This window comes from Megalopta genalis, chromosome 2 (assembly GCF_051020955.1).
Source record: "Megalopta genalis isolate 19385.01 chromosome 2, iyMegGena1_principal, whole genome shotgun sequence".
Taxonomy (NCBI): Eukaryota; Metazoa; Arthropoda; class Insecta; order Hymenoptera; family Halictidae; genus Megalopta; species Megalopta genalis.
The window spans coordinates 24,611,249-24,635,863 of NC_135014.1; the positions used below are offsets into that span (position 1 = coordinate 24,611,249).

General features: G+C 41.2%; 1 protein-coding gene across 48 annotated transcripts in view; it reads left to right on the forward strand.

The window, feature by feature from the left end:
• The window catches only part of Dscam1 (Down syndrome cell adhesion molecule 1), a 171,053-nt gene that overhangs the window by 80,076 nt on the left and 66,362 nt on the right, over positions 1–24,615 (forward strand). For 7 of the 48 annotated variants that reach the window (XM_076518834.1, XM_076518806.1, XM_076518837.1 and 4 more), the window contains exon 7: positions 16,292–16,415. The exons of 33 other annotated variants lie outside the window; for them this stretch is intronic. In XM_076518834.1, the coding sequence (XP_076374949.1) occupies positions 16,292–16,415 (124 nt within the window). Of the gene's footprint in view, positions 1–782; positions 907–4,296; positions 4,413–8,962; positions 9,087–12,217; positions 12,339–12,459; positions 12,581–15,759; positions 15,816–16,291; positions 16,416–19,363; positions 19,432–21,329; positions 21,451–24,615 lie in introns of those variants that run through there. 8 more of the 48 variants (XM_076518805.1, XM_076518826.1, XM_076518820.1 and 5 more) reach the window with 8 other exon arrangements.

A 24,615-nucleotide genomic window follows, 5' to 3' on the forward strand; every position in this document is an offset into this window, starting at 1 on the left:
ATCGCGATAATTCCTTAGAAGGAAAAGAAAACTCATTATTACTGCCGACTCTTGCAAATAAATAAATAAACAAATACAGTAAGTACATAAGTAAATAAATAAAGCCACACGATAAATATAAATTTTCTCTTTACATTTTCTATTTCATAATTATCGAAGTCACAAAGCTGCTTCCATTAGAAATTGTCGAGCCTATTTCTTTATCGTAAAAAATTTAAGTAAATAATTTCCTGTGATTCTCATAAGACTTCGGCAGATTTATCGTTGAGATAGCCACCAAATTTTCGTAGCAACGCGTGTGAACAAGATCGTCGAGGTGTTGTCCACGAGAACAATTCGCAGCTCGACCGGCGGCGAGCCAATTAAAAATCCCCGATCGACTTGAACCGTCCAATAGCCTCGTGGCCGCTTAAAGGATCGAACACGAACCGATCGATTTCAGAGCCGGTGGCAGCGCGATCGCCCCGCTTAACGTCGGACGATCTGAGCCGCACGATCCGTCGATCCGAGGGCCAGCCGATTTCCATTTTTTGCGCCGCGCAGGGAAGCCCTGTGCCCACCACTAGGTAATTCATTCACTGTTACCGGTTTTATCGATGAAATTTCCGCCTCGGTTTAAAAAAAAAAAGGGGAAAAAGCCGATCGCCGCGCCGCGCGAAACGGCGACACAGCACCGCGCGGCCAACGGTGGCCCGATCGGTTGTCGTTTGTGTCGAGGACTTCCTGTACCGGTATTCGGCAAACAAAACTCGCGGAATAATCGAACGTGAATTGTTGTTTAGAGCCTGTCGGGGGCAAGGCGCCAGGCTTTGCCGTGGACGCGAAACTATCTCTGTTGGTACGAAGAGTAAACATGGACGTTAGTCTGCCGTGCAACGCCCAGGGCCATCCGACGCCTGTCTATAGGTACGAAAAAACTAGGATCCGGCCCGCAAAACAGTTTACACCGGTTCCCGAAAGGCAAACGATTTAGGAGGAGCGGATATCGGTTAGGTGTCCTCCGGCGTCCACGATTAAAAGTTCGCGGGGGTGACCCTGTCCGAAGGACTCGGCAACAGGACGAGATTCGTTCGATCAACGATTAACGAAGAGGGAATTACGTTTATTCGAAACATATTTATTCGTATTCGAATGTAATCTTTTATTCGTTAATCGCGAACGACGAATAACTGCAATTATTCGAAAAATATTTATTCGAATTAGAATATAATTTTTGTTCGTCATTCGCGAACGACGAATAATTGTAATTATTCGAAAAATATTTATTCGAATTGGAGTACGATTTTTATTCGTTATTCGCGAGCAACGAATAATTGTAATTATTCGAAAAATATTTATTCGAATTAAAATATAATTTTTATTCGTTATTCGCGAACGACAAAGAATTACAATTATTCGAAAAATATTTATTCGAATTAGAGTACGATTTTTATTCGTTATTCGCGAAAATGATGAATAATTTTAATTATTCGAAAAATATTTATTCGAATTGGAGTACGATTTTTATTCGTTATTCGCGAACGATGAATAATTTTAATTATTCGAAAAATATTTATTCGAATTAGAGTACGATTTTTATTTGTTATTCGCGAACGACGAACAACTGAAATTATTCGAAAAATATTTATTCGAATTAGAACACGATTTTTATTCATTATTCGCGAAAACGACGAATAATTACAATTATTCGAAAAATATTTATTCGAATTTATTTATATTATTTATATTATTTTGATTTATTTTCGAAGAAAGTATTTATTTATAAGATTTTTCTAAGGTTCATAAAGAACAAGATTTATTAGTTCGGTAAACGTAAATAACGGCAAAAAAACGTGTGCATCTTGATACACGTCAAAGAATAGTGACGAAACCATTTCATCGATCTACCACGTTGCATAAAATATTGCCGAATATCATTATTATTTGAATGGCTTACGCGGGGCTTTCTTAATAGCGCCAACCGTCACTTCGTTATTTCCCTTGCCGCAGAGCCTATGGGGATGAAAGCGCCCGCTTTTCTCGGCGACGTCAAGTCGTTCTTCTTCGTACGCGGCGAGGGCTCGCAGGTTAGCATGCCGTGCAATGCCCAGGGGCATCCTGTTCCCGTAACCAGGTACTAAATTACCCATTGAAAGCCATTCGACTACCGGCCTCGGAATCATTCTTCGGGTGCGACGAGACAGACTCGGGTTTTTACGGTAGGGGGACTGATGACTCCGGAAGTCCATTAGGGGCTGTGAACCCCGATAGTCTCGGGTTCCGTAACACGATACAGTTAGGGTGTCATGGTAGTGCGAGTATTGCGCCTTGGTCAGAAAAATTGGAAATTGAAAACCGATTTACGCGGTGCGATTGAGGAAACATTAAAGAACGTTGCACCTGGCGAGGATGATCTGCGCGTCGGCAAGATTCAAATAACATCAGCAAGATTCAAACAACATTGTGCAAGACTCAGACAACATTGGCAAGATTCAGATAAATATTAGCAAGGTTCAAATAACATCATCAAGATAAAGATAACATTGGCAAAATTTAAATAACGTCAGCATGATTCGGACGACAATAGCAAGATTCAGACATCATAAAAATTCAGATAACATCATCGTGATGCAAACAACATTAGCAAGATTCGGACAGCATTAGTAAGATTCACATAACATCATCAAAGTGTAGACAACATTATCAAAATTCGGACGAAATTAGTATGATTCAAAAAACATCATCAAAATTCAGACAACATTAGCAAGATTCAAGTAACATCATCGAAATTAAGACAACATTAGTAAGATTCAAATAACGTCATCAAAATTGAGGCAACATCATCATGATTCAAACAACATTAGTATGAATCAAATGACATCATATTGATTCAGACGATATTAGTATGACTCAAATAACATAATCAAAATTCAGACGACATTAGCAAGATTCAAATAACATCGTCAAAATTCAGACAACATTAGTATGAATCAAGTAACATCATTTTGTTTCAGACGACATTAGTATGACTCAAGTAACATCATCAAAATTCAGACAACATTAGCAAGATTCAAATAACATCAACAAAATTCAGACACCATTAGCAAGATTTGAATAACATCATCAAAGTTTAGATAACATCATCATGATTCAGACCATATTAGTCTAATTCAAATAACATCGTCATGATTCAGATAATGTTAGTATGACTCAAATAACATCAAAATTCAGACAACATTAGCAAGATTCAAATAACATCAACAAAATTCAGATAACATTAGCAAGATTTGAATAACATCATCATGATTCAGACAACATTAGACTAATTCAAATAACATTGATGATCATCATGATTCAGACAATGTTAGCATGACTCAAATAACACCGTCAAAATTTAGACTACGCCAACGAAATTCAAATAACATCATCAAAATTCAGATAACTTCATAATGATTCAGATAACATTAGTATGAATCAAATAACATCATCTAAATTCAGACAGCATCATCATGATTCAGGCAATACTAGTATGAATCAAATATCATCATCAAAATTGAAACAACATTAGCAAGATTCGAACAACATCGTCAAAATTCAGATAACATCGTCAAAATTCAGATAACATCATCAAAATTCAGATAACATCATCAAAATTCAGCCAAGATCATCAAAATGCAGACAATAGTAGCAAGATTCAGACAACATCGCCCTAAACAAGCATCTTATCTCACGACCAAGCTTCGTACTCCCATTACCGATGACGCGATAAAGCAGCCCACTGACGTGACAAATCATTAAGCCGTCGCAATAAAGCATGCCACTGATTCGGGGACATCTTCAGTTCAGTATGGCTAATCCTGTAACAGAGCCAGTAGCCACGAAGAAGCCAAAGTTCTCGAATGACCAGAAGCTGTCCGGGTACGATCGCGCCACAGGTCAGGACCTCACCCTGCTCTGTCCCGCTCAGGGGTTCCCGGTTCCATCATATAGGTACATATCGCAACCTAATCGCTAGCCGTTTGCTCTATTCGTCAACAGCTTGTCCACACCGTCTCCCTTTCTCTATCTCTGTGTATGATTTGCTAGAGCCGGTTGCAACGAAGAAGCCGAAATTCGCGAGCGACGCGAAGTTGTCTTCGTACGACCGCATCTTCGGTCAAGACCTGACCCTGTTCTGTCCCGCACAGGGGTTCCCGGTTCCAACACATAGGTACTTTGCATCGCTAATTATATTCGTTGATCAGTAGTCCAAGAGCTTTAACCGTTGTGTAGCAGCTTCCTCCTATTGTCTCTCTGTGTGATCCGCCAGAGCCGGTCGCCACGAGGAAACCTATGTTCTCGACCGCTTCGAGGTTGTCTTCGTACGATTGCGTCGCTGGCCAAGATCTGACCCTCTACTGTCCCGCTCAGGGGTTCCCAGTTCCAACTCACAAGTACTCATTCATTTTTTCTTTTTTTTTATTGTAATGTTAGGCTGACCGGAAAGTTTGTAGCGATTTTTATTTTCTCGTACCAAAAGACAGCGGTAGGAAAATGAGAAACATTTAGTAATGTTGATGCACTGATTTCGATCTACTAAAATACTAAATGAAGATTGTAATTTTTAAGTTACTTCTATTTGCTGGAGCATAAGTAGGATATTTTTATTTTGCATAAAGATCTGCAGTTTAGTTGCAATCCTTGAAATAATATGCAATAAAAAGACGTAACCTTTACTTCTTTTTTTCTTTTCGTTTCTATTTCTTGCTCGCTATCGTACCTTAAATTTTAATGTACTTTTCGAAGTACCTTTAGAAAATATTTGCAATATTTTGAAAATATTTAAGAGACGTTTACAATATTTTGAAAATATTTAAGAGACGTTTACAATATTTAGAAAAGATTTCCAATATTACAATATTTAGAAAATATTTAAGAGACTTTTACAATATTTCGAAAATATTTAAGAGACTTTTACAATATTTAGAAAATATTTAAGAGACGTTTACAATATTTAGAAAATATTTAAAAAATATTTCTAATATATAGAAATTATTTCTAATATATAGAAATTATTTTCAATATTTAGAAAATATTTCCAATATTTAGACAATATTTAGAAAATATTTACAATGTTTAGAAAATATTTGGAAAATATTTACAATGTTTAGAAAATATTTACACTATTTAGAATATTCAGAGTATTCATTAAATCGCTGCAAGCTCACCGGAAGCCAATTGAATACAAACGATAGTCAGCGAAAGATCTGTTAGCCCTGGTGACAGCATGTGCCCGTTGTCTCTCTGTGTGATCCGTTAGAGCCGGTCGCGACGAAGAAGCCGAAATTCGCGAGCGACGCGAAGAAGTCCTGGTACGATCGCGTGGACGGTCAAGACCTGACCCTGTTCTGTCCCGCGCAGGGGTTCCCAGTTCCAAGCTTTAGGTACAAGCGCCGCTTTTAATAGTCCCGGCGTTGATCGGGGAGCAGCACCGTGCTCGCAGCATGCCACACTCTGTTTTGTTGTCTCTCTGTGTGATTCGTTAGAGCCGGTCGGCAGCAAAGCGCCAACGTTGACGGGCAATTTAAAGGGTGGCTGGATGGAGAACAAAGCGGACTCCAGCGCCGTGCTGTCCTGCCCCGCGCAAGGGTACCCCGTGCCTTCGTTTAGGTAACTCTCTGTTCACCCCTCGAGGTGTCACAGGCTCTCTCCCCTCGTTGCTCGCGGTGTTAATCCTTCGCGGTGGTCTGTCTGCTGGCGGTCGTAGGGCTTTCGACGTTTTCGGTGCCACCTTCGTTTCCCTACCTTCGAAATCCACTGTTTCCTTCGCGCGAATTTACTGTTTCGTGCACACTTAGATACATTGTTACATATTAAACATTTGATACTATGATACATGCAAACAAAGATAAGCATTGTGAATGTTAAGATGAGCATTGTGTTTTATATGATGTAGTTTTATATATAATATATTGTAATATAATTTTATAATATATCATAATATAATTGTATAATATATTATAATATAATTGTATAATATATATTATAATATAATTGTATAATATATCATTATATATAATTATATAAATATATTATTATATATAATTATACAATATATTATATAATATATTACAACATAATAATACAATATATTATTTAATATATTACAACATAATTATACAATATATTATGTAATATATTACAACACAATTATACAATATATATGTAATATATTACAACATAATTATAAAATATATTATATAATATATTACAACATAATTACACAATATATTATTAAATACATAATATTAATCCTCCTTCATCTTCGATAAGAGATGGATGCTACGAGGTAGATTATTATATCAGGACCTAGATCAATTTAAGCATTATATTTCCATAATTATATCAATACGTAAAAGTTCAGATTACATTTGTCATAGTATATTTCATACAGCTTTTGATATTTTATTAAAATTTAAAAGAGTAAACATCCAACTCAAAAAATCGGTAATCTCTAACCATCGTATCTCGATTGAAATATAACACTAAAAGACACAACTGCTTTTAAAATTGATCCGAACGTATCCAAAAAACCACTCATCTCTATCACAATGCTATCCTCTGTCAGTAGTCAACCGTTTTCTCTTACACGGCTCCTCCAGTGAACGGGCTCGTACATCGATGCATACAACTTACTCGCACAAACATCCCCAGTCAATTTAAAACTCCCGAAGGGACTTCAAAGCCTCTAGCAGTGACCCCGGGTAATTGCTCGGTACCTTCGGACCCCTTCGAGTGTTCAAACACTCGAATTAGCCGAGAAGGATGGAATCCGAACGACGACACCGTTTCGCTTCTCTCGTAACACCGGCCGCCGACAAGAGAACCGCGAGAGATTACCACCGCGGCGGTACTTCCCTCGAATCCCGAAGACCTTCGCTGAAGCAGCATCGGGGCGCACCATTGTTCTCCAATCGGTGAAAACTGAAGAGCACTTCATCGGTCCAATTTGTGTCCATTATATTGCCTTGGCCTTCTTTCCTGTCCGGTGCCGGCGTGTCTCCCCCCCCTCGTCCCGCCCACCTCCCGCCCTCTTGCTTCGCTAAAAGTAGAACAATTAATCGCGGCACGTTCGCGTGTGTGCATTGTTAGAGCCAGTCGGGAGCAAAGCACCGGCGTTTACCGGGGACGTGAAGGGCGTGTGGCTGGAAAAGGGATCAGGAGCCGACTGCGTGCTGCCGTGTCCGGCGCAAGGATATCCCGTTCCCTCCTTTAGGTAAAGCCTCTAGCAGTACAGCGTGTTCTCTCTTTAACTGTCAGAATCTCGAGTCTGGCGAGCGACAGTTACGGTAGAGCTATGGTATTCTTCCTGTGACGGTCGAAATTTCGTGTCTGCGAAGTGACTTTTATGAAAGAGATACAGCATTCTCGGCGAACTTCTTTTTTTAATAATGTTTTGTTTATATTAATCGCTTCCTTGTGAAATTGTGAGTAAAAAGGCGTTAGGTCACTGTACAAGTATCTCAAAATTATGGTACTTCCGGGAAGTAAGAGATTCCTTAGGTCATTCGAAGTAACTGTTTCCTTAGCACAAATGCAATCCGCGGCTTCGTTTGCGAGTTATTAATGGAAAACGGTGACCAATGAGAGGCGAGAGGCGTGACCAACGGGTGCACGAAGCTCAGATGATCTTGCCTCTCATTGGTCGCTGTTTTTCGTTAATAACTCGTAAACGAAGCCGCGGATTGCATTTTCGCTCAGGAGAAAGTTACTTCGAATGACGTCAGGAACCCTTCATTTCCTGCAAGTGCCATAATTTTGGGACACCCTGTAGACATAACATTAATATTTTGTGAGATCTTCCAAATTTTATTCGCGATCCCCAACATCGAAATTAGTACAGTATTCTCGAAATAATTGTCATATTCTCCAATCTACGAAGAGACAGTAATGGTAGAGGTACAGATTTCTCTCCATAACTGCGATGATCTCGGATGCACAATGAATTCTCCCTAATTGACCCTCAGCTTGGAAACAAAAATAGGCAATTTAGGAGAAGGAGGTACGATTATTCAAGCCTTGCGGCTTGTTTTTATATTTACCGATTGTCATAGTTATAAAATAAAATAAATAATCGTATCTTCTCTTCCCAAATTGTTCAGTTTTGTTTGCAAGCTGAAGAAAAATTAGGGAAAATTTATTGCACGTAGTGACAGTTTAGATAGAAGAGGCACGGTATTCTCGTCATAACTGTCATAATCTCGAATGTACGGAATTGCAGTTACGGTGGAGATACAGTGTTTAACGCAGGGAAGGTATAGAGAATGTTAGAGAGTGGCTCCAGTGGAGAGAAAGGAGACAGGCTTACACCGATAGAACACCGTGACACGGCACAATGAATATGCAAGAGAAACAATTTTTTATGCTCCTAAATGTCAAATCCTTGACATTTGATCATTATCAAACCAATTACGATTGCAATTACTTAAGTAATTAGGTGAAGTCCGAAATTTCAATCGCTTGTTACTTAAGTAATTATGATCGTAATTACATTGTTTTTGGCTCTAATTTAATTGCAAAATCGAGAGAAATATAAAAGTTTGAAAGCCATGAAAGCTCGAACATGAGAAAGTTCAATTTCTTATCCAATAATTAATCAATTAATTTCTTATCTATCTGTGTTCTCTCTCTCTCTCTCTCTCTCTCTCTCTCTCTCTCTCTCTGTCTCCCTTTCTTTTCCACTCGTCACACTTTTCCACGTCCGAAACTTTAATCGCTTCTGAACACGAGTTAACATAATCGTAATACCATCGATCGCGAACAGAAAACCGAGATCCCGTTTCTTCACGGTTTCTTTCTCCCGCGAATCGCGTTTCTTCGCGCGTGCTCCCTTTTTGCTAAACGGGGTCCCCTGTTCCACCGGAAAGATTGCGTAATCGCGCGATTAGGAGCGTCCAAGAGGCATTACGATAGATGACAGCTTCCTTGTTCTGCCTGTGATCAGAGCCAGTCGGGAGCAAAGCGCCGGCGTTGATGGGCATCGTTAAAGGAATTATGTTGGAGGTCCAGTCGTTGGTCAGCGTCGTGATATTTTGTCCGGCGCAGGGCTACCCCGTGCCTTCGTTTAGGTAACGATCTAACGATGCTTGATGATCCGTAACCGAATGTTGTAACAACACACCCGCAAGCATTCTAATCTGTTTCGCACTGAATGTCGTGACTAAACCACGCCCGGTCTTTAGGTTCTCTGTGTATCCTCGGCGAGGTTACTAAATACTAACATTTTTAAGCGGTCGTTCCGGCGTGGTGACTGGAAAATTGAGCAATATTTAGTAATCCTTTTGTCATTGTTATATGCGCAATGTTAATCATTTTGTACGATCATCAATTCCATGATCAAATTGTAGAGCATTTTTTAAAGGTTGATCAGAAATTGAATTTTTCTGAAAGTGTTAAGCTCCGTTTTTCAAAGCAGAATGAAAAATGAACGAATGAAAAATGATTAAATAATTAAGTTATTAAATATGTTAAATTAAAATAAATATGTTAAATTTTACTATCAAAATTGAATAGCAATTTTTAAATACATTGCGTCGACTCGTAACACCAGACAAACATTTGCTAATTGCATTTTTTGGTTATCAATAAATGAGAATATTTAGCCAGAAAAAAAGAAATATTCGACAATCACAGTTAATCTATACGTAATTCAATTTTCTAAAGAAACAATAATCAAGGTAGCTGCAAAAAAGCGCAACGAGAAATACAGTCGAATATGCTCAGAGTCGTCAATAATTTTCTTCATCAATTTTCGTTCATCACAGTTTTTGAAATTAATAATAGTTATAATAATAAAAGATAGTTATTATTGCTTTATGAACCAGATACAAATCTTAATATTAAATGCACATTCAAGTATAAATTGTTCTGCTGCGGATAAAAATCGATCAGACCCCGTACTCCTATTTCGTAAACTTCAAAGAGCCGAACGAGACATTCAATTTCTCGACAACGCCACGCCGGAGCGACGCCCTAACGCCGCCAGAACAGCTAAGCTTTGTACGCATGACCACGTTGAACATTCTTAGAGCCGATTGGAACGAAAGCTCCGGCGCTAACGGGCGAGTTGCGAGGCGGTTGGCTGAAGAAGAGAGCGACGTCCAGCGCCGTTCTATCATGCCCGGCCCAGGGATATCCTGTGCCCGCCTTTAGGTAAACGATTCGTCAGCAAGTTCTCTAAAAAAAAAACGAAAAAAATGAAAGCGAAACAAGAAAATACCCTGCTGAAAAATTCCGTTAGAACCGGTCGGAAGCAAAAAGCCAACGGTGACAGGTGACTTGAAGGGCGGCTGGAAAGAGAAGCAGCACTACTCGACGGTCGTGCTGTTCTGTCCGGCTCAGGGTTATCCCGTGCCCAGTTTTAGGTAAACATAGCTTGAGAACTCATTTGCGAATGTTCACTGTTTGTATCGTCAGAGCCGATCGGCAGCAAAGCCCCAGCTCTGACGGGCGAGATGAAACGCGGTTGGAAGGAAATGAGCACGCGGAGCAGCGTGGTGTTGATGTGTCCCGCTCAGGGATATCCTGTGCCAAGTTCTAGGTACAGTATTCTCTCCATACAGCGGCGCACGGTTAAATTTACACGGAACGCGTGCGGTCGAATTTACGCGAAACATGTACGGTTGAATTTACACGATATACCTATTGTTGAATTTGCTAGACACACGTACGCTTAAATTTACAAAGCATACGTACGCTTAAATTTACAAGCAATACGTACGCTTAAATTCACACGAAATATGTACTGTTGAATTTACACGAAATACCTATTGTTGAATTTGCAAGACATACGTACGCTTAAATTCACACGAGATATGTACTGTCGAATTTACAAGGCGTACGTACGCTTAAATTTACAAAGCAATACGTACGCTTAAATTCGCACGAAATATGTAGAAGTTGAATTTACACGAAATACATACGGTTTCATTTACACGAAATACGTACGGTTAAATTTACACGAGATCGAAACAGAGAATGAGTACAGTGAAAGAAAGGAGACATACTTATATCAGTAAGGATGCAGTGACTGGGCAAAGTGAACACGCAAGAAAGAAACTTTGACTTGCAGTAATTTGTTGTGTTACATTAATAATTATGACACCAATGGATAGCTGAGATTCTTGCGATTCAAATGAGTCCAAACGCGATGGAAATCGGGCTACTTTCATGGAAAAAACTTAACACAGAATCATGCAACTTACATTTCTCAAATAACTTCAAATTAGTCGAACCTTGAAAACTTGAAAACTTCTCACAAGAATCTGTACTCATCTTTGAGCCGATTTATTTAACAATTTTTAGAGCTGACCCTGACCTATTGACACGCACGATACTTGTATTTTTAACACTTCTTAAAATATCAACGATGCTGTCACCGTTAAGTGCCAAATGGTTCACCGAAGGGGCAGAAATTTCACAGAATTGTGTCGCAGGCAAAGAACATAATTTAGCACGCAAGAGAAAGAAGAAAAACGGCTCCGGAGCGGATTTCTCTTGCTTATGTTGCTGGATCGTTTTACCATTCGCGATAGAGATGTTTCCGGCAGTTTTTCGGCGGTTGTGGAGAGAATACTGTAACACTTGAAAGCGAGCCGGCCGTTTGTTTGCCCAATAGAACCGGTCGGTAGCAAAGCACCCTCGATCGTCGGCGAGGAAGGCAGTCTGATGAAAAGGCGGACTGCCACGCATATCGTGATCAATTGCCAAGGCCAGGCCTACCCTGTTCCAACGTTCAGGTAAACCGTGAACCGTCTCTCCTCCCGATAATCGTCTTCACTTTCTCCGATCATGTTCTTGTCGCGGTTAGCATTGCAGATCTTCTCGACAGTTTATCGGCAGTCGCGGTGGGAATATAGTAATTTCTCCCGGAAATTTTTTATTTCTAATTTTTTGCCACGATTCGGAGGCAATTCGGAGGCCATGTGCCGCGATTCGAAGGCAATTCGAGGCAATTCGGAGGACACGTGACGCGATTCAAAGGCAATTCGGAGGCCACGTGACACGTTTCGAAGGCACTTCGGAGGCCCAAACTGACTATTTCATGACTTTCGGGAACTCGCGTCGCGTGCCGCATCGCCAATAAATCACATAGGCGTAGGGCTAGCTCAAAGAAATTCCCGGCGAGCCGAAATTTGGCATTTCCGGGAGAAATTACTGTGACACTTGAAAGCGAGCCGGTCGTTTGTTTGCCCATTAGAGCCGGTCGGTAGCAAAGCGCCGTCGATCCTCGGCGAGAAAGGCAGTTTGATGGAAAGACGGACTGCCACGCATATCGTGATCACTTGCCAAGGCCAGGCCTACCCTGTTCCAACGTTCAGGTAAACCGTGAACCGTCTCTCCTCGCGGGAATCAGTCTTCTCCGGTGAAATTCTCGTCGCGGTTAGCACTAGAGCGCTCGGCACTTCTCACGCGTCTGATTATTTTCTGTTGGCGGCGAAGAACCGGTAGGAAGCAAGGCACCTTCCATTTCCGGCGACGCAAAACGATGGCAAACGACCAAAAACTCGATGGGATTCGCGATCCAGTGCCAAGCGCAGGGTCACCCGGTACCAGCGTTCAGGTACTCGAGACCAACCACCGTCTTATCGATCCTATTTAATGCCATTTACTCTCTGCGAGGAACAAACGAACCCCTGTAGCGAGCTGATCCGATTCAGCGAGCATTCTGCTCCGACATCGTGGAAATACGAAGTTCGTAAAATTTTTTAAAATCGATGTTCCAATGGCGGTGTTTGTTATTTTTAATTTGATCTCAGCAGTCGGGTCATTATTTTATTGCAGATTGTTGGTAGAAGCTTATATATTCTTATTGACTAATTTAGATAATATATTTATATAATTTATATAAATTATTATATTGTATTTACTATTTTATTATATCATATATTATATTTATTAATATAAATAATTTACACAATTTATTTATAGATTATTTGTATAATATATTTTAATTAATATAATTATAATGTAATAATTAACAATAATTATAATTAATATAATTAATATAATATATTTATTATTATATATTTGAACATTATAATTGATTTATATTATTTATGTATAGATTATTATTGATTATTATAGAGTAATTATGGTAAAGAACTTATATTGGCACAACGAGTCAGGATTGTGATAAAAAAAAGAAAACTTAATCTGCTAAATATGAATGATATTTATTTTTTTCTGAAAGAAAATTTGATTTTTATGTTATCGAAATCTGAGAATAAAAGTAGATGAAGACATGCGGGAAACAAAAAGTGTCTCGTTCTATTAACTCATCAAGCGAATCGTTTGAAAACATGTAATATTAATTGGCAGTAATTGGCAGTGCACTCCAGGGTTAAATTGCTGCGAGCATTATCGTATTTGGCAACGAACAACGCAGACGTTACGCTGTTTTGCCATATTGCCAGTAAACGACATAGAGATTAGACTTTCCCACACTCGTAATAATTAACGTTTCAATTAAATTGTCATCAGTTTCGTCATATTCGCAATAACCAGACTGCAACTAGACTACAATTTATGCAAAATAAATAACGTTTAGCGTCGATTGCGAGAAACACAAACTAAATAGAAAATTCTCCCTTTCTCAGATTAGTTTAATAAGCTATAACTAATTAACATTCTTAGAGCCTTTAAACAACAGCCTTTAAACAACACAATTTTCCTTAGAAACACCCAAAATCCGCAGATCATTTAACGCGCGAATCAAACTGCCATAAAATCGCTTCGTATTTCCACAATTTCGGAAAACTGTTCCACTGTTCCGCCAATAGGACAGCTTCGCCTAAGCGATCCGCATAATTATTACGTTACCAGAGCCTATGGGAGCGAAAGGACCGAAATTCTCGAGCGACAATCGCATGAACTCGTTCATACGTCCAGCGATGGGCTCGTCCACGTTGCTTTGTCCCGCGCAAGGGTTCCCAGTTCCGTTGTTCAGGTAAACGAAATCACAGAGAAACGGCTGTAGAACTTTTCTGTTCGGTTTTTTGTTCGATGTAGAACCGGTAGGATCCAAGGCGCCCAGTTTTCAAAGCGACGCGAAAAGCGTAACTTACGTTCGCGCCGCGAAATCGTCCGTCTCACTCACCTGCGCCGCGCAGGCCTCACCACCTCCGGCTCACAGGTAAATCCTTTTTGGGGTCAACTGCGAATTTCAGATCCGAGGCTTTCAGGAATCGAGTTGGCATTGTTCTTCGAGGAATCGAAGAGCTTACTGGCTGCGCGACGAATTTTATTTCAACGTTTATTCGGCCTCGCGGCTTCTTTCATTTTTAGCAGTTAAACTAGGGATTCTGAATCGATTCTTAAAAATCGATTATTATTATTGAATCGGAAAGACAAAAATGGCTATTAGATAGTTCTTGGGATTTGGATAGCTTCGTTATCGTGTCTAGAGACATTTTTGTACAAAGTTAAATTTGCGATTGTGAGAAAATATTACGATAAAATTCTCTTTGTATTTTTTATTTACGTTAACTTCATTATAGTGTCTTCAGAGATTCCGAAGAAGCTGGAAATGCAAGAAAATGTTGCAAAATTTCTTTTTGATACTTCTTGCACCAGGCAGCTTCGTTATTAGACTGCGGATCTTTATGCGAAAGAAAAATGTTCCAATGTTTCTGCAAGAAACAGAAATAAAATCAAAAGAAATTATTTCTTTTAATAATTATAGTAAGCTGAAAATAGCGTAACTGTATTATTAAATTCTTCTTAACACTAGATTTACGGAACCCGTCTAAATGGCGGGTCACAAATTATTTAATTTACGATTATTCACCTCGTAAAGATACATTTATGAGTTATTTATTCAATTGATATGTTACTTACGGCAACTGTTACAACAACAGTTGCTAAAAATCGGAATAAATGTCTTATTGTTGCTTTTATAAACTAACATAAAACAGCTGTTCTTTGTGCCTCGTAAATCTAGCGTTAATTCAGTTTCGCAACTTTATATTTCAGCTGCACACTTTTGGTATCAATGCATAAAATCCGCAGTCTGTTCGGTGCATCGATGCATCTGCACGTATTTAACTGCAGTTCTAAAAAATAATTCTGTTAAAATCCTCGTTCTTCTCGTGAAAAACTTCATTACCGTGTCTCCAACATTCCGACAAAGTTACCAAAAAATACAAAGCAACATTCCAAAAATGCATCTAGTCTTTTACACTGATCTAAATGCATTAAATGCATTAAGTGCATAAAGCACGCGAAACTGTGCAATAATATTCATTTCGGTCAAAATACACGCAAGCTTAATCATCGCCGACGCAACAAGACCTCCGTAAAATAAACGAAAGCTTCAAATAAAATTCTCCTCGAACATTGCCAACATCCGGAATCCTCTATCGACGACGAACTCGGCGGAATCGCGCGTCGACCAGCGCGAAGGAAACAAAAAGTGGCGGCGGTGGCGGGTTTCCCGGATTCTCAAGCACGCTCCGTAAAAACTAACGTGCCAATTGTTGTGACTGTCAGAGCCGGCGGGTCGGGTGTCCCCGAAATTCCCGAAGTCTGCGAAATCCGACTCGTTCGAGATAGGAAGCGACGTCGAGATCAGTCTGCTCTGCGACGCCCAGGCGTTCCCTGCTCCCACGTTTAGGTCAGTGTAGTCATCGGCCGGCGTCGAACCGCGGTTTCCACTAATTCGGGGATTCCGTAGAGCCTGTGAACGGTGCCAAGCCTAGGGTCGCGTCCACTGCCAAGTACGACGTGCTAGTCAGCAACGTCGACGGCCCGGTAACGATGCTTTGCCCGGCGCAGGGTCACCCTCTTCCAGCTTATAGGTATTTATGGCTCGATCCGCCGATAAGGCAGCCGGTGGACTCCGAAACGGGCGTTAGCGATCGGCAGACGATAGACCAAAATACAGGGTGTCCCAAAAATGTCTCGCAATCCGGAAATGGCTGGTTCCTCGGATCATTTGAAGCAACTTCTTCCTTTAGAAATATTTTCTCCGATGCACCGTTAACGAGTTATTAACGAAAAACAGTGACCAATAAGAATCGAGTACGGCTGACGCGAAGCGGCCCAGCCAACCAACGCACGAAGCCCAGTTCCGCTCATTGGCTCGGTCGCCTCGCGCCAGCTGAGCTCGCCTCTCATTGGTCACCGTTTTTCGTTGATAACTCATTAATGGTGCCTCAGAGAAAATTTTTGTAAAGGAAAAAGTTGCTTCAAATGACCTGAAGAACCCGCCACTTTTGGATTGCGAGACATTTTTTGGACACTCTGTAGAGAGATTTGCCGTTTGTCTATTCAGAGCCGGTGAGCGGCGCGGCACCCAAAGTACCACCCACGGCGAAAATAACAGTCCTCTCGATCCCGAGCGAAACATCCATGGCCTTGCTGTGCCAAGCTCAGGCGCATCCGGTGCCGATCTTCAGGTACGCTTCGACGAGCCACGGGACAGCCTCTTCCGATTCGTCCGGCAATTAGTCTCGCAACGTCGTGCCCTTCTTCGCGACGGCCGCGGTGGCCCGCGCGTCTGGAACGGAGAGTGCAAGGCCCCGGTGTCACCGATCCTATCGAAGCCTTGTACGCCACGTAGATCTCGTTCTCCTGTGTATGAACATGCTGAAGTGCACGCATCGCAAAAGTGCACGTTTTAGCGTCTTCGGTCCGACGAGTCGCGCGCGCGCGCGTCGCTAATAGAAGTTGATCGCGGTCTGCCGGTTCTTGGTTAACCCTTTCGTGGGCACGATTTGAATTTTCAAACGAATTGGAATATTACCATAATTTTATCGTATAGTAATATTATATGTAGTAAGTAATATTATATATAGTAATATAGTATTATATTTAATAATAGTAATTTTATGATATAATATTCGCTTTTCTGTTATTTTTCATTTTTCGCCCCTCAAAATTAGGGATGGCGCGATCTATATATACATGGCATTGCATTTCAACGGTGGAAATAATTGTCCATGGTGTCCATGTGAGCACTAAAAGTGGGAAGCTTAGTTCACAGTGCCTATGAAAGGGTTAACTCGATGCGAAGTCATAGGTCTTCTTCACTTTTTCAAAGAATTAATAGAGTAATGGAGTCGGTGTTACCGCGGGGCGACCAATTACTGTGCCTCTGGTTTGTTTTTTGAAACAAGTTCGTTTGCTTTGTCGAATTAGGCGTATTAATCCTTGCCGTGCCACGTTCGGGTTAATAATAATAGTAATAATAGTAATGTTGGTATTGCAAGGGTTAAGTTTTTTTAGGAGCGAAAGGATATAAAAATTGAATGTGTGTCTCGCTAGATAAATATATTTGACGGTTTTGTGAATTTCTGAATTTTCTAGATAACTCGTTGAAAGAGAATCGCGACTAGAATCGCGAATCGAATCTTCACGTTTCTTGGTTTCTTTGAGAAGCAAACGACGCGTTCGGCTACGACGACAAGTCCCACCCCCGCGCAGTGGTCTAAAACGCGATATTTTAAGAGTAGCTATTTATTTATTGTATACTGTGTTATTCATACCTATTTATAATTGCTAGGCAGGGGATCTTTATGCAAAATAAAAATTGTCTTTATCAATTGTAATAAACAAGAGCCAAGCAGCATGGTCTTTCTTTCTTTAAACAATTTAGTAAGTTGAAAATCACACATAAAGATGGTTGAATTTGTTTAATTTGTCTGATGTTTTAAATTTTAGCTACTAATTTTTATAATAAAAAATGGTATTAAGATAGTTTGATTTTCTGGGATTTTGATAAATTAATAAAATTGCCGCAAAATTTCTGATTGCATTTTCTATTTTTTCGATGCGTAAATATATTGTAAAATATGCGTTCTCTGGCACGGTACAACAATTCTGCCAAATTGACAGTGTCAATTATAAAAAATCGAAATATTACAATACTTTTTTCTGTTTCAAACTATTTTTATACTTATTCTCCGATCTTCCCGAGTCTTCGCACTTCTATCGACTCAAAGAAACAAGCGAAAATTAATCTTAAATAGCTATCAATAACGCAAGATACAATAAATATATAGATACAACTTTTGTATTCAACATTTTTCGTTAAAATGTATTGTTTCCGAGACATTTAGATTAAAAATTTCCAAATGAACACCCTGTATGTCTTATCTACATTAAATTCTCCCTAATTGACCCTCAGCTTGTACCCAAAAATGAATAATTTGAGAATAAGAAATACGACTATTTATACTAGTTTTTATAGTCACCGCTGCTCAACAACTATAAAATAAACTAAATAATCGTGCCTCCACTTCACAAATTGTCCATTTCTGCGTACAAGCCAAGTATCAATTACGGAGAGTCTACTGCAGATGTTTGCACAGAAACTTGCCACCAAAATATCTCCAAAAACAAATTTCCATTTCGAAGAACCCAATCAAGCATTCCATCATTTTCTGCTACTAAGTACAGTAATGTCTCTCTAATTGACGCTCAGATTGTGCACGAAATTGGACAATTTGGTAAGAGAAGATACGATCATTCGAGCCTTAAATCTCGTTTCTATAGTTGTTCATAATTCGTAACTGTAAAACAAGACGCAAGACTCAATTTAATCGTATCTCCTCTCCCCAAATTGTCCATTTTTGTGCGCAATCTAAGCGTCAATAAGGGAGACATTACTGTACTTAGTAGCAGAAAATGATGGAATGCTTGATTGGGTTCTTCGAAATGGATCTTTGTTTTTGGAGATATTTTGGTGGCAAGTTTCTGTGCAAACATCTGCAGTAGACTCTCCGTAATTGATACTTGGCTTGTACGCAGAAATGGACAATTTGTGAAGTGGAGGCACGATTATTTAGTTTATTTTATAGTTGTTGAGCAGCGGTGATTATAAAAACTAGTATAAATAGTCGTATTTCTTATTCTCAAAATGTGAACGGTATAACTTAAACCCCTTCTCGTCTCAAATGCGATTTCCACGCTCGCAAGTACCCCTGGTCAGGGTGAAATGCAACGACAAAAAATGATTGCGGCGCGCTCGAATCTCGTTTCTTAGACCACTGTGCCCGGTTTTTACGGCTTTTGCAGAGCCAAGGGGTAGCGTTCGTCCCAACGTACGGGACAAGGACTTCATCGGATTGAGGAGGAATATTCTAATCGATCGAACAGCAGGACTAGCGTGTCCTGTCCAAGGTTTCCCGGCGCCTACGTTCAGGTACGGGGTCTCGCAGGGTAATCAGAGCAAGGGGATTCGCGTCAGGCGGTGGCGAACCTGCTCGGGTGTTCGGCCATTTTCTAGACGATTGCCTTCTCGAGTGGCTACGACGCGTCGGCTCTTGTCCCCTGTTTTTCAGAACCGACGGGTAACGTCCCGCCGCGTATCGCGGGCGAACGGTTCGAGGGTTTCAAGCTCGTCGACGTTCCAAGGACGATGGTGGTAGCCCTGGACTGTTCCATTCAGGGATTTCCTGTCCCAGTGACAAGGTACGCGTCGCCTAACGACCCGTCCCCTCACCGAGAATCGCGTTTCAGAGGGCACAAGCAAGATAGCTCCGCGGTCTTCGGGCAAGAAATTCGAGAGAGAAGTGGTGTTGGCTGCCGGGGGTCAGAATATCGCGTTGAGTCACTCGTTTCAGGGATTCCCCATGCCCGTCACAAGGTAGACGCCATACCTTTCATCCCCATTTTCGATCCTTTGCTCCCCCTTTTTGTCGTCGTTGTCGTCGTCGTCGTCGTCGTCGTCGATGAGTCGAATCAATTGGTAGCTATAGATTTTGATCCGCGGAACAACGATGACTCAGGTAAGTTGCATGTCTTTTTGTTCATCGTAGACTGATTACCTGTTCAGGATTCCGGCTATTCAGGAGGAAGAGAGGTATGTTTTGCGTGCAATGCTCGCGAGAACGCGTTCCCTTTGTCACGCGTGCGGCGTTCTTGATGACAGTGGAATTACTGGGCGCTGGCCGACGTGTCGTGGAAGTTGCGAAATTTTGGTTCGGTGGATTTTGCGCGATTTTTGTCGTTGGATTTAGTGCAATCGATGTATTGATTCATTATTGATATATTGATTGATTCATTTATGTTTTTACTGTGGAAGAAATAAATTGATAAGTTGTCGAAGATAAAATTAACTGGTTAACAAAACTGGTTAATAAAATTAATCGGTTCACCGTTTTGTTTGATCGAATTTACTGTTTCGTGGAATGATATCAAATTCATGCTTTTGTAACACGAATTTATTTTTCTGAAACGTATTTGTGTATTTTATTTATTGGATTTTATATTTACGTACAAATTAATTAAGTTAATGAAATTGTTGACATTTAAAAATTGACATTTTTAGCTTTAACTTAATTTCTAAATATTTCATCGAATTTTATTTGATTATATATTCACATAAAAATTAAGTTAATTAATGAAATTGTACGTTGACATTAAAAAATCGACATTTTCACTTTTAATTTAATTTCTGAACATTTGATCGAATTATATTGGATTATATATTTACTTAAAAATTAAGTAAATTAATGAAATTGTACGTTGACATTAAAAAAATGACATTTTCAATTTTAATTCAATTTCTAAATATTTGAATCGAATTCACCCGTTTGTAAAACAAGTTCATTCGTTTCCAAATCGAATTCATTCTTTTATTACCTAATAGTTTCACAATTCTGTCTTTTCCGCCAACGTACTTCTACAAAGAAATGCACAACACGTGCATGCATAATGCACAATCCTACACAAATAAATCGAGTCGATCCACTGACCCAGTACACTAATGTCTCCCAAACTGACGCTCAGATTGCGCACAGAAATGGACAATTAGGAAAGAGTAGATACGATTATTCGAGCCCCGCAGCTCGTTCTTATAATTCTTGACAACTCGAAACTATAAAACGAACCGCGAGGCTCGAATAATCGCATCTTCTCTTCCCAAATTGTCAATTTTTATGGACAATCTAAGCGTCAATTAGAGAGTCATTACTGTAGCTTCCATGATCCGACGAGACGAGCCAGCAAACATAAACGAATCAGTTGCACGATATCGCCATAAACGACGCGTCTGCAGCCATTGACAATCAATGGCAATCAATCTCCGGTTCATTTTAACGCGGTCGCAAAAATGTCGATCGTTGGCCAAATACGCGCACCGCGGTGCATCTGTTTGCGCTTTCTGACTGGTCTCGTTGCGCGAACTGCAGCATCGAACCGTATCGAACAAACATGTTGCATTGGGGACGCGTTCGCCGCGAAACGGAGTCGCCGGGACGACGCGAGACCGACCGATCGGATCAGCGACGCGCCGCTCGATCGAAGGCGAAGCGAACGATAAAAGAACGATCCAGTCATTCCGGGCAATATAAATGATATCGTTCCAGAACCGTCCGGTCGTACTGCCCCAAAAGGGACTGGAGACGGCCTTAATAAGTACCGCGGGGTAGAGGGCGAGTCTCTGGCGCTGGCGTGTGCGGCACAAGGCTTTCCTGCCCCGATCTCTAGGTACACTCAAAGTTTCCGTATAGCTTCTCTATTTTTTTTCTTTTGTTTCATCCTATTTTCGAGGCGTTCCATCCTTACCCTCTACCCCGGGTCGGGTGGCGGTACCGCAAAATCCGAGAAGTTCGACGTTCGACACAGAGGCGGATTGAGCACATCAGAGGCGAGAGAGAGAACGAACGAAACGGATCAGAGCGAAGACTGACTAAAAACAAATCTGAAAATTAAGAAAGAAAAGAGTCGATCGTCGAGCGTAGAAAGACGAGGGGGAGGGCACAAAGGTGCCCGAAGCATGGACAGCTGGTTCAAAATCCACCTTGGAGCTCCAAGCTTGCCAGATCAAAGCAAATCTCTCTCTCTCTCTCTCTCTCTCTCTCTCTCTCTCTCTGTTTCGTTCTGTGTATTCAGGAGAAGTCGCTACGCGAGGAGTGGGGAGGCGACGCATGCGCAGAGAGCCCCGCGCAGCGACGCGGTGCGTCTACCGGGCGAGCCTTATAATTCCGACCTGCGTCGCGATCGCAGTTCGGGACTATAGCGTTCGCGCGGCAGCCGCGTCGCGCCGTTGCGCGGGACTTCCGCGCATGCGTCGGCTGCCCCCACTGCTAGCGTAGCGAGTTTTCCCGCACACACACTGGTCTCGCCTCGATCTAAGTCGAAGAAGTTCCGAGAGATTAGCCGGCCGCGAGAGGAGACAGCGTTGAGTAAGAAGGCGGAGCCTATCGGGGCCAATCGGACGTGTTGGTTTTCAGTGCCAACAGGAGCCTCGCGACGCAACCCCGAGATAGGCGACGGAAGCGCGACTCCGAAAAGGATGCGGGCCCTCTTCTCCTTCGGTAGCCCCGGTGCTGATCTGGGTGGTCCGAGAGAGCGTCACCCGATCAATGGGCCGAACAATGTAGCCCTGCACCTGCACACCTCCAATAAGTCCCACGATATCTGGCTGGTAAGTCCTCGCCACCTTCGTGCCTCATCCGTTTCATGTTTTCACCCGCCACTTCCCGGCCTTCCTCTCTCTCGCTCTCTCTCTCTCTCTCTCTCTCTCTCTCTCTGTCTCTCTTCAGAAAATTGTTGACTGTGTTTCAAGTGACCCGTCGCATTGTCCAGTTGCTGCACCATCGCCACCACCCATGCTCATTGTCACCTCGACTCCCGTATTCTGATCGGAAACAGCGACCGGCTCGTTCGTCCCGCGACAAACACGGCGGCCATCGCGCGATCTTATTTTCTGTTCGACTGTTCGGGGTGGGTCCGATTCGACCCGTACGAGACGACCGCGAAAAGATGGCGAACTGAATCGATAGTCCATATTTTCGGGTCCTGGCTCGTTATTGGCGAAGTGAACGACGCGAGAAGATCGATCGTCTTCGATCTAATTAATCGCGGCTTCCGTCCGTCGCGCAACTGGGCCAATAATGACCCAGCGTCTGAAAAGCTGTTTAGTTTGTGAACAGATTACCGTCTTGTCAGCTGCCAATAGTAGCCGTCTCGTAGGGCAGAGGAGCCGGTTACTGTGGCGTGACCAATTGCTTTCGTTTGTTCTCGAGCATAATTAACTTTATCTTTATCGAACAAGACATGTTATATCTTTTTTTATTAAGAGATAAACGATATCAAAGTGTACAGAAATTTAATGTGTCTTGTTCGATAAATATTCATTTGATTAGGCCCGAAAATAAGCCAAAGGCACAGCAATTGGTCACCCCACAGTATCCCGCTCCACTATCTTATGGGTCCAAACGAACCAAACTCCGCTATTCACTTGTCCTACGAACTATTAGCTATCTGATTGTTAAACGATGTTTATAACAATCGTTTTATCAACTTTCTGCTATCGTCTACGTTTCGTTGTCATCCTCTTTGACTGATGTTGCAGAAATCGGTCGAGAATCGATGGCAACTGTTGATATTACTTTCGATACTTGGTCGATCGTTTTCGAATCGGTTGTCGGAGCAACCTGCTCTCTCTCTTTTTCTTTATCTATCTCTCTCTCTCTCTCTCTTTATCTCTCTCTCTCTCTCTCTCTCTCTCTCTCTCTCTTTATCTCTCTCTATCTCTTTCTATCTCTTTATTTGTCTCTCGTGGAGCACTTTTTGTTTCCGATCGTGACGAACTTGCCGCTGCCAGCCTCCTCCTCCCCCACACCGTTTTCCCGACCTGCTCTGCTTTTATGACCGCTGTATGCTCCAGATGCGTTGAAGCTCTCCTTCTTTCTGATTAAGTTTGCGCAAGAGACACGTGCTAATGAGCCGGCAGTAGAGACAGAAGCCCGTGCCCAGAGACGCCCAAAGCCCTGCATACACATATATACACACATAATCATTGAGGTCTACGAGACACCAGACACTTGCTCAGCCGAATGCGAATTCAACGTTCTTTCAATGCGATCTCTCGTCGTTGTGTGTTTCGCGTTTAGTCCCGGACGAGAGACTGTCTGGGCGTGTACGAGAAATTATGTGAACGCGCGTGTACACAGTCGTCGGAGAATCGTGTTTGGACGAATTACTCGGATGATCGGAATTGCGGGGTTATTGGATCAGTTTGCAAATTCATTGTTTCCTGGATCACTGTTTACTTTTTCCTTTTTTTTTCTGTACGTCGAATTCACTGGTTCGGAGATCGAATTTGCTGTTTTGCGAACTGAATTCTGTTTCTCGTTGATCGAATTCTCTTTCTCGTGAAACGAGATTTATCCTTTCTCGTGAAATGGCTTTATTCTTTTTTCGTAAAACGAATTCATTTTCACGTGAATCGAATTCACTGTTCTCGAAAACGAATTTATCCTTTTGCAAAACGAACTCATTCGTTTGCGAATCGAACTCGATTCTTTTTCCGAGAACGAATTAATTTTCTGTAAAACGAATTCATTGTTTTATGAATCGAATTCACTAATTGTTAGAAATTCCAAGCGGCTGAAATTCCAAGCTTCTCTCAGCGGCTCCATGAAACTTGATGTACGATATTTTACATTACAGTTTTTATTACATTCTTTATTATTACATTACGGTTTACATTACATTTTCAGTATTATTAATATTTTTCAAAAGGAGACAACCGAAGTCGCGAGAGCAGTTCACTTTCACATTGCAAAACTGATGTAACAGGAACAGATATTACGATCTTAAAGTATCTTATTCCAAAAAACATAGTATGTTTTATAAAATTCACGA